Source organism: Poecilia mexicana, unplaced genomic scaffold, assembly GCF_051168715.1.
Source record: "Poecilia mexicana isolate PSO_F unplaced genomic scaffold, ASM5116871v1 scaffold_14, whole genome shotgun sequence".
NCBI lineage: Eukaryota > Metazoa > Chordata > Actinopteri > Cyprinodontiformes > Poeciliidae > Poecilia > Poecilia mexicana.
This window is the reverse complement of record NW_028263383.1, coordinates 29,551,659-29,563,012: the sequence shown is the minus strand read 5'-3', so window position 1 is coordinate 29,563,012 and position 11,354 is coordinate 29,551,659. Positions and strand designations below refer to the sequence as shown.

At 38.2% G+C, this 11,354-nt stretch overlaps 1 protein-coding gene across 1 annotated transcript; it reads left to right on the top strand.

The window, feature by feature from the left end:
- The first annotated feature begins 292 nt into the window (after positions 1-292).
- On the top strand, positions 293-11,289 carry LOC106922298 (uncharacterized). Its single transcript, XM_014994587.2, has 7 exons — positions 293-477; positions 1,743-2,284; positions 3,256-3,461; positions 4,912-5,014; positions 6,606-6,783; positions 8,006-8,101; positions 9,256-11,289. Exons 2-7 carry the CDS (start codon positions 1,862-1,864, stop codon positions 9,684-9,686), a joined length of 1,437 nt encoding a protein of 478 aa, XP_014850073.2. The 5' UTR covers positions 293-477; positions 1,743-1,861; the 3' UTR covers positions 9,687-11,289.
- Positions 11,290-11,354: the final 65 nt, after the last annotated feature.

Sequence of the window (11,354 nt, the reverse complement as noted above, 5' to 3'; positions counted from 1 at the left end):
CCAGGAACTTTCCTTTAAGAGCTGAGGTCCAACAGCAGTATCCTGATTCAGTCATGACGTCTCACCTCCAAACACAAATCCTACATTCAGACACAGCGGTATGGGCGTCTGGTAGGACCTGTAGGAAACGCTGGTTGGAGACTGAAGCTAGGTAATAAAGTAATAAAAGCTTTATATTTTTATCCACAAATAAGTCACAAGGTCATGGTTGAAGGCCCCAGCCTCCTCCACCATGTGACCAAGACAACTTCCCTTCCTCATTGTCCAATCCAGGCTCCCTCTCCCAACCCTGACATAAAAGTTTTGTTTTCCTCAGAAGTGAAACTGAAAAGTCGGAGGAGGGGCTTAGCGTTTGGTAGGGAGGTTTGCCTGGACTTGCAGAGCCTGTAAGCAATTCAAACAGACAGACCGACTCAGATCTGAACTGGATTGGCCATCAGCAGCATCTTTTTTCAGTTTCCTCTGAGCTCTGAACACGTAAGTAACCCAAGCATCCTGCTGTGACTTGGACCTTGTTATCAAAGATATGGGATTTATTTTAAACATTTGTTTTCCATTGTGTCCTTGGTGTAGTTTAACATCATCATTACAGTGGGGGAAACAGCAGCAGTCTGTAACAAGCTCAGTATAACATCTGAGCTTGTTCTCCTCAGATGTTAAACTGATGTTATTGATGTTATACATTTCATACTTCAACTTTGAAATATGAAAAAGCTTTCCTATGAATTAGACATTTTTAATCTATTTTTTTCATTACTCTTCCTTATCAGAGAGTACAATGTTAGTCAAAATGTATTTTCTCGAACATTTAACTTGCCAGATTCTGTACAATCACAAGAGCTTCATGATTTTATTGGACATTTCCAAGAGCTGAGATCAACAGGCAGAGCCTGACCAGAAAGGGGCTGATTATTGGTTTGGGCTTCTACGGCACATTTTTAATAAGCCTGTAATAGATATGTGGCACAGAGAAAACTAAGCAAGAATGCAAGATATGAACATGTTAATCTTATTTAAGTCTAAAATAGAAGAGGAGGAAGCTCACCTGGTGAGCAAGGAAAGAAATTAAGGGGCAGAAGTTAATCAGGCGCAGTTTCTTAAACTTACATGTACTGAGCTATGTTTTCTGTTCAGCTTAGAGTGGTCCCACAGTTTTGACAGTTTTTGTCTCCTGTTTGGTAGCGCTTTTTTCTGTCCTGGTAACGGGAATTTCAGCTCTTTTCAGAGAGCCATCTCTTTCAACTTGCAAGCTACTCCGAAGTTGTCTGCAGCCCCATAATTTAGCATAACTTGGCAAATAATGTTTTATTTGATAGATCATTTTGCATTCAATGTTCTTTATATGAGAAGCCTTACACTTCCTTAATTTTATGTATTTGTTCTGTTACAGAACAAATACATAAAATTTTTGCTCTTGTATAATATTTCAATGGAACTTTTAATTTTTAACAAAAACAAATGAACCAAACACTGCAAACAAACAGACCCATAGTAATAATTTACTATAATATATTTAATCAGCCTGATGCTGCTTCTCTTGCAGATCTCACTTATATTTATGGGGCTCACAGAAAGAGTGAGAACTGAGCAGTGAAAGGAAAAAAATTCTCAATGTTTCTCACCAGCTCTCGAATGGTGCTGCTCTAAGAGCTGTGTGGTTATATTCAGCTATTCCTAACACTTATTCTTTAATAATCATATATTATGATTATAACACTGAGGATCTTCTGTTTATCCTGCAGGCCAGAGCTGATTGACTCACTGGATTCTGTCTGAACTGGTGGAACTACTCAGAGAAAGTAGATCCTGACATTCTTGACAAATCGTCTGGTTTTCCATTCTATTCATCTCACGCTGCACCATGGAAAAAAAGGTTTTCCGTCATCAGCATTTGAAGTTGGAAGACCTAAAAGGGCAACCTGAAGTTCCAGAAACATACCTGGACAAAAACATCCCAAAATATCCCAAACCAGAGTTCCATGTGAGTCTTCTGAAACATGAAACTACAGGATCAGTGCTACATAGGATCAGGAAGGATGGCTTCAGGAATCCATATGGAAAATCCCTGATATGGTGGAGTCTGGCTGTGGGACCAGACGAGATAAATAACGCAGAGAAGAGGCTCCTGGAAAAGAGTTTCTCAGAGCGGGAGAGAGTGGCTCCTGAGCAGCAGAGATTCCTGTGGAAGTTTGCCACGTCTCCAGCCTTCAAGGAGACGTCCCGGCTGGGCTCCTTCCGCTTCACCTTCCCCCTGCAGGAGGTGCTGACGGCCTATAGAGACCAGGTACCACCTCTTCCCTGGTCACACATCTCATTTTAACTATTGTCCCTTTTCCATTAGTTCTAATGGTCCCGGCTCGGCTCTACTCGGCTTGCTTGGCGAGTATTTCCACTGGCCTTTTTATGAGGCTGACCCCGCTGTTTAGATCCCTGCTCCAGATCAGGGCCAGCCCGGCCCGCCCTGCTTTCGTGGGTAATGCAAGCCCAGCTTCAGTTCACTGAAAGGCCGTGGGCATGGCCAGACGTAGCAGCAAAGAGAGAAGAAAAACAAACGGCGAAACATTTCAAACTCGCTGCAACACGGAAGTGATGGAAGCTTCAAGTAAGTGGTGAACAAAGATGCCGACTTTTCTTTGGATTGGATTTCAATATTCAGTGGCAGTTTGATGGAGCAGTGAGGAATGAGTCATAGTGGAAAATAACACCTGCTTTCCTCCCGCTAGAGCCAGAGATCAACTGTCCTCGCCACAATCGCCTCCAACCGCACATTTTCTTGAAATCTCAGAAAAATCATAGTCTATAAAACAATAGCTCAGCTGTCTCTTCTTTTGTCTCAGAAAAGCAACAACTTTTGTTAAGTCGCATAGTAACAAAGTACTGCGCCTGGAGGCGGGTGCTATACCCTCCATTGCCAGGAGGCGTCACCCTGCTACAGACCGAGCCAAGCCTGTGGAATCGTGTTAACTCCAAAGTAGAGCCAAGCCGAGCCTGGGTGCTGAAGTAGAGCCAGTGGAAAAGGGGCATATGAGATCCAGCCTATTTCCTCCACACTATCCCAGCCACTCTCTGCCGTTTTGAGTTGGACCATCTCTGGGGCATCTCTGCACAGCCTCCATCTCATTTCCTGTCTCTGATCTTTGCACCTGTTCTTGACTATCTTGGTTTATAACTTTTAGATGTTGGCATAAATAAAAAATTAAGTTAATAATTTATATAAATGTGAGTTCTATTAAAAATTGGTATTCTTTTCCACAGATTTGTTCTGGAGCTGATCCAGTCATGCGGGTTTTACAGACTGATCTGCATAAACAGGAAGTGCTTTATGCTGTTCTGGTTCACAGTCCAGACTTAAATAAGAAGTTTTCTAAATATCCTCTACTGGAAGACGACCCGAACGCCGTCTGTGTCTACAAAGATGGACATTTCATCTGGAGGTCAGAGGCCATGTGTGAGACTCACTGGTAAGAACACAGAAACATTCGGCCTTGAAGTTTTACATTTAAAATCAGCCATATTTTTACCTCAACAATTTAGAAAATGCCTCACAAATAAAAAGCCATTGTACAAAACAAAATGAACATGTCACATGTAAAAAAACTTAGCACTTGTGCAATATATATATATATATGTTTATTTAGAGTCATTCGTGTCTATTTGGAAACTCCAGACATGTAGAAGATGAAAAAAAATTCTCATTATACTGTTTAATATCAGTTGAATCAATCCCCAGGACAGGGGGGAGAGAATGTGAAGAGTAAACACTAAAGGAGAAAATACATCAATATCATAAAAAGTCACTAAAGTTTATTTTTAAAACACATATAGAATGTGATAAAAAAAGAAACAAATAGAAATAAGAAGTGAACTAATACAAAATAAGAAAAATTAAATACAAAGCTAAATCATACTCGTCACAAAGTATAATTTTAGGAAAGTTATTATTTTTTGGATGCAACATTTGCCACATTAATCATTTTTTCAAACCATTTATTACAATATTTTTGGCAGGATCAGTACTCCATGCAATTCTCTTCACACTGCATCTGTGTCTCTTGAGAAGCATTAATATCACATTTCCTGCTGAATCTGCCTCGTGTTTTCTTTTCACTGCTACTGAATGATAAACACTATCTGAGCTGCAGAGCCAAGCTTTGACCTATAGGTAAAGTTATCACCACTGACCTCCACCTGGAGGAGACATGAATTTGGGTCATTACCAGCATCACTGGTCTCAGCGCTGCCTTCAGTGCTGTGTTTTTTGGTAAGAGAAAGCTGGAGTACTATTATGACAAAACTTTGTTTTATTACAATCAATCAATCAATCAATCAATTTTATTTATAAAGCATCTTTCATGCTGGACGCACATTTGGAGGGGTGCTATTGGGAGATTGTTTTTCTGAACTTTGTTTGAACCGTCCAAGGTCACAATCTGCAGGTGCAAATTCCAGAGTTATGAAATAAACTCTTTGTAGAGGGCTGGTGAATATTAAAAGCAATGTACTCTCTTCTCTTCACTCGATTAGCGAGAGTCACAATTGGTCATTTTATTCCTCTCTAGCCAGTGAATAAAATAATAAAAATGCATTTTGATTCATTCTTGGCTGTTTCAATGTTCCACCTTATATAGGATTTAACTATTTCCTTTAGAGTATCCAGAGAGAACCCAGTCAACAGAATATAAACAATCCACTAAGATTGGGATTCAAACCAGGACATTTTTGCTTTACAACACCAGTGGCACTATGTAATCAATTTAATTATCATTTAGCTAACATGGGAAACACAAAATTTGTATTGGTTAAGGACATGACTAAGAGTTGGAAGCAGGAAGTGACAACTTGGCGCCAAATGACAAATCGACAAACTGTACTTTAGTTTTTGTCCATGATTTTTTTCTGATATTTTCACAGGTATGAATTTAATGAAGATCAGATGGAAGCCAGACATGTGAGGAATTACCAGTTTTATGTTTGGGACCACGTTGCTTTGGCCCTGCATGTGGAGAATGACCAGGTACTCTCTCTGACCAACCTGCTGATAGACTAGATTCAGTTCAGCTGCTGGTCTCAAAAAGGTTGGGCACCCCTGTTCTTCAGGGCTGGTTGTCACATGTGACAACTGAAAAACAAATGGGAAAAAACCTCTTTAGCTGACAGAATCAATAAATGTAACTTGTTCTGCCCAAAGCTAAAAGTTAGAACTAGTTCTTAATAAAATGTAAATATTTCTGTAATAATTCATGCTTAAAAAGATGGTCATTTAGTTTAAAAACTTCTATACAGCTAGTATTGGTTCATTTGTAGGTGAATTCTGAGGTTGCAATGCATTATGGGTACCAGAAGCAGTCAAGACGACATTTTTACAGAGAAAGTCTGCTTATCTATGTGCCAACTTCACCTCCTGTGTCTTAAATCTTTAGTTACACCTCCGAAGGCAACAGCTTTTCCAAACAATTGTACAGAATTGTAATCTGTCATGAGGACCATAATAAAGGAGCAAGACACTCGGTTTCCTGGCTCATGAAAATTGAGTTTGGCTTGCTGTTGATCTGCGTTAACATACAGTGTGTCCAACACGTAGTGATAACAGTATACAAGTTAAAAAAAGAAAACGTTTTTACGTATATATTAAAACTTTTGCCATGTCCCAAACATGAGGCAGACAATCTGTGAAAAAACATCGATCTCCTCTCAGAGCTAGCCATCCTTTCTGGAAGTTTTTATTTAGTCACAGGATTGTTTATTTTAATGCAACAATGCAATGTTGTGAGATTTAGTAGACTTTTTGCATAATTTAGGCTGTTGAGAGGCTTATTGTTTTCAGTCTATGAAATACTATTGATATCAGGTGTTTCAGGCATTCTTTTGACTGAATAGTTGCTGAATTGTGCCTGCAAGATTTTTTTGTATGTTTTTGTCTAAATTAAGGTGATTTTATACTTACTTTTGGCAGATGACATAGCCAGTAACTTTTATACTTAAATTTAAAAAAATTAACAGCCAGCCCATGTGATTGGTGATTGGGATCAGTATTGGCAGCAAAAAGCCTGACTGGAGCACGCCTAGTTAAAAGGTAAAGCTTCTTTCCCCCTAGCTTCCTTGCTGACATATATGTACAAAAGGAGCTGAATGAGACGAGGAATGAAAAACTGTTCTGCGATTTCTGGAGAGACGGCGTTGACAAGTATTGCATGATGCTTCATATGACAGACCCAGCCCACTTTGAGGCGACAATGCTCAATGCGAACACAACCAAAGCCAGAGTACAACGGGGCCGGCCACTGCCAGGCTCTACAGTGCAAACAGGCTTTTAGACTGACTGAAGACCAGACATGGTGCTACGTTATGGACTGTCTGCAGAGGTTTCATAGCACCAGCAGGGAGACCAGTTAGGCTGTAGTCAGGATGGGAGACAATCATAGACTGAACCAGCAGCTGGTGGACTGCTGGTTAGGTTACAGTCCAACAGGCAACTTGACCTAGATACAAAAGACTTGAAGTTTTCGGTTATCTGTGGTTTTGTTGAAAAATAAACTATTCAACTTTTCCTCATGTTCTGTAAGAAGCATGCTGCTCATCTTGTTGGACTGCTTTCTTTTCACCAGGTGCTGAAGCTTGATTTTAAGAAACCAGAAGATTTCCTCACATACTGTGAGAAAGATGATGTGACATATCGTTTTGAATTTCAAAACCTTGATGAAGCTAATGAATTGGTGAAGGAGTTGTGGCCAGAATGGCTGGGTCCTCTGAAGGTGGAGCGTCCGCTTCAGATGAATTACCCAGGTAAGACACGTATGAACTCTGCATCACAGACTTCATGCAACACAACATCGATCTAACAGTTCCTCTCGTCTCTAACCATCTTTTAGTTTTTAGCAGAACATGCAAAACTCAGAAGCATTTTATTAGTTTTCTTCAGCCATTCAAAGCATTTATTTAGTCGTGATGAAGATGACCTGGTAAAATTCAAACTGACCATCAGAATGAGAAAGATCAGGCCTCTGAGGATCTTATTTGTTTGAAAACAGTATCAATATTAGTTTCACTGGCAGGCAGTAAAGACCACTTAATGAAATGAAAAGATTATTAACTTCAGGAAGTGAATCAGAAATTATATATTAGAATTGTAAGCAAGCATCCTCCACTGTGAAGAGAGAAGTGTTAATTTAATATTTGGAAGCGTGATCAACACGGACTAAAAGACTTCCTTCACTTCCTCCGCTGCCATCGCTAAAACTACAGGCAGACTACAATTCTCAAACAGCGCAGAAAATCATCCTTCAAAACTTCTGCTGTTCACTGATTGGCCTGAGGAATCCACTTCAATGAGAGAAAGCACAGACTGAGAACTGCGCTTTCTCGCTACTTTGTAAAACTCAGTGAAGATGGGAGTATTATTAATAGCAACTGCTGTTAATAGTCAGTCATGTTTTCTTAAATGATTTACTCCAGAAAACATTATTTTATGCTTGTAAAACTAAACAAATCTATGCCAGTGCACTAATGTCAATACTGATACTTGTAAACAGCTAAGTCCGTCTTGAAAAATAAATTGTGGATCTCAATGAGATTATTATCTGGTCAAATAAAGGTTTTTGTTATTTTTTTAAGTGTTAATAAATGTTGTTGAAATAAAAAAAAATTGAATTCTGGAAAATAAAAACAGAAGGAAGAATTTCAAGAATAGTAACGGGTTAACAAAATTAATTTAATTGAGCATATTGAGGGAACTAACAGTGGAAAAACCTCTAAAGGTCACAAACATTATTTTAGTGTTTGGAGTCGGTAAAAATAATACATAATTCATGAATGTCAAGATCAATTAATTTTCTTATAAGAAGAAATTGTCATGATAGTGACAAACAACATAATTTTTCATCCCTACTTTTAAGGTGTACTTAGTACAGTGTACAGTGAGTTTCCACATTCTCAAAAACAGTATAAAGCATTTTAAAACAGACTTTGTATTAAAGGTGAAACCACAATCTAACACACTGTGTTGCAGTTACAGAACTCAAACTGGTTCTTACTGGGAGCTGTGGAGAGGAAACCAGCTCCACTGGAAACACCGTATCTGGGAAGCAAGCCTTTTATTCTTCAGGTAACTGTGCTGAAATTAAACTCATGTCTTTAAAAGTCCTCAACAAAAAATATTTATCAAGAGAATCTGAGACTTCTGACATACTGGATCTGAATGTTTATGATGAAAACCCAGAGGTTCAGCACCTGCTACACCTAGCTGAGAAGAAATAAAGATAATGTTCCTCCAGAAAGAAACTAATTCTGTACAAGAAGGAAACAATGCAGACTAACAAGGTTCTTAGCAAGAGAACATTGAACCAACTGAAGAAGTAAAACATGAAAAGCAGAAAAACAACAAATAATCATGAGATGCAGCATGCATCCTCAGTTCAACTCGTGCCTGAAACCTGAAATTAACAACAACCATCACCTGGTGGATCTCAGTGTTTCAGAAAGTTTAACTGATGTTGTGAATGTTCCTAACCAAGAATTTGAGGCTGGATGCAAAGACCTGCTACCAAGCTTTAGATTGACCCCCTCTCTTGTGCCTCCCTGTCAATGTGACAGCAGTCACCACTTCCAGGGCCTCATGTGTACACACTAAAACCGATGCAGCGAGGATATATATGTATATTTATTTATCCAGTGTTGATATTCATTTCTATACAGACCGGATCATATAACCAAATATCCAAATTAGACAATGCTGTCATCTAGCTACTTCTTCCATTTTTTAAAATGTATTTTTGAACTATTGGATAAGAACTGATTCACTGATTCACAAAATCTAAGTATTCAAGGGGCAAAAAAGCTGATTAGAATATCCCTAGTGAGAACATTTAAAGTCAAACTGAGTAAAGTGATATTTAGTGTTAACAATAAACAGCCCAGGACTTTTTTGGTGAAAATGTTGTGAAGGACGGACTAAGGTATACCTTGAGTGTTGTCTTGATTCCTTCATACATGTTTGAGAAATTCTTCAATCTCCCATGGTAACCTTTTTGGGGTGCCTAAACGCTTCCTCTCACCAAGCTCCACCTTTTCCATAAAGCTCCTCCTTGGAGCTGCAGTCCCCAGCTGATCTTCTGCCTCACAGAGCAGCCCTCCTCCATGACTGCACGTTTGTTTAGTCTAATTTTATATTCTCCCACCCAGATCTCTTCTGAGCTCAGTTCCCATTGAGAAAGTATGATCCTGTTTACCAATACTATCCTGTTACTCTTCTCCTCACAGGATTAGGTTCAGCTGAGATGGAAGTGGACAACTTGGAGGTGAAAATCATCAATACTCCAAAGTTCTCAGAACTGACCACAAAAGAAGAGATAAAGAAGACTCTAAACTATATCAGACGCTCCGGCCCTGCTCTTCATGTCTTCCTACTGGTCATCAGCCTGAAGAACATCACTGCAAGTCTGATCAGAACAACAGTACAGCGCTTTGAATCAATATTTCAGAACAAGGCCTTAAGACGCACCATGATTCTCTTCACCCACCAGGACCAGACAGATCCAGACATCCAGGAAATGATGCAAGAGGTTCAGCAATTCCTAACTGAGAAAGTAGGCAATAGATACCTGGTCTTCAACAACAGACTTGAGGACAGAGATCCTCAAAGGGTCTCAGATCTGCTGAGAGAGGTGAAGATGATTGTAGGTGGTGATTGAATGAAATGCTAGAATGTTTTATATATCATCACCTTCATTATGGAACACCTAACTTCACTAATCACTAAAGAATAATGTTTTTCCTACAAACCCAACTCTCAGTCCGGGCTCAGCCTCTATCTCAGCAGCAGAGCTAAAGAGCTGCATTGACAGAAATCACTGGAGGTGATATTTTATTTTTAATGATTATGTTAATATATAAAGATACATGTAAATCAAATAATAATTTAAGTGCAGCAGATCATAATTTTAAAGCAATTGGAGTAGAGAGAACGCTCATGCCACCCCACACAAGATGTTGCCCTGGGTGGTTTCCATGTTGCCCACATCAGAAACCACCACTGCAAACAGCCATTTTTAAGTTAATAGAAAAATACCACATATTAAGGCCAACATGTTCAACTAATCGTGGATCCCTTTAACATAAATCTGGTTAATAAAAATGTGCTGCCTCCCTACCAGAACCATTTTCTGGAGCAAAGTTCTACCCTGGTGAATTCAGACAAACCAGAGTCGAGCATGGTTCCTGTGGAGGAAACAAACTTATGGACGTTTAATAGTTATGACGTTTTAGTCTCAGATCAGTGTCTTTCTTGGTGCTGTTTGGGTTTAATCTTCATATATAGACGACCCAGAGGCTCACAAACAATAATTTCTGAAAATGTTCCTCAGTCCTTGCAGTCAATACAATTCTATATTTTATAAATCATTTAGTTGTTTAAACTTGTTTTTTAATTAAAATCTGATCCTGAACTGTGCTGCTGCTGTTCTATCCACTTTAAAAAAGCTAATTCTGTTTGCATTTTAATCTTTATATAAAGGAAGGAATCTTTAATTATCAAAAATATTTTAATCTTTTAATGATCATTAGGTAATTTTATTTATATTGCACATTTTCAGCAACAAGACAATTCAAAGTGCTTTACATAAATTAGAGGAAATACAAACAAAAGAAAAGCAAAGGAAAAACAAAAATTTGCAATTTATGAACTAATTAATATAGGAGATCTGTGGATAAATTAAAAGAAAAGTAAAAATATAAAACTACATTTGGTTCCTCATGTTTAATAAGAATAAGTAGGCGTTTCCCTGGATTCTTATTCTGATAAAACTGGGTGGTACTTTCTAAGTTTTTCAAGTTTTGCAAACTCAGGAGTTTCTTTAGGTTTTGCTCTAATGTTAAAAGTCTAATACTAAATACTGATCTGAGGTAGTTTCTCTGGATAAACTAATAAGAGTTTCCCTGGATTCTAAATTTCTTCTAATTTCTTCTCTGGGTTGAGTGAAGCATAAAACAAAATAATTACTGTTACTAATTATTACTATTTAATGGCTTTAGGGTTTACAATAACTTCTGTTTTAATTTAGGGAAAGAGGCTAAACTGTACTTTTTAATGTTTTATGAAAGGTTTGTAATGAATGTGTCTGAGACGCTGTCTGTATCTACATCCATTACAACATCTTGGTTGTGTAACTTCAATTATTATGTGACTTTAATGTCTTCTGTAACATTTTAAATGTAAAATGTGTTTCAAATGGAATATTTTTCTGTTTTGATCATTTGATGGTGACATGTGGAATATAATAAATATATCAAAGATGATTATTATGTTTTCCTTCATTAATTATTTTTAGAAACTGGTTGCAGCTGCCATATATGCAAACAGT

Bases quoted from the DNA above. Each gene is read 5' to 3' on its own strand.
- LOC106922298 (XM_014994587.2), top strand. From the start codon at position 1,862: ATGGAAAAAAAGGTTTTCCGTCATCAGCATTTGAAGTTGGAAGACCTA. The intron at 2,285-3,255 runs GTACCACCTCTT...TCTTTTCCACAG, and splicing joins TGACGGCCTATAGAGACCAG to ATTTGTTCTGGAGCTGATCC. The intron at 8,102-9,255 runs GTAACTGTGCTG...TTCTCCTCACAG, and splicing joins GCAAGCCTTTTATTCTTCAG to GATTAGGTTCAGCTGAGATG.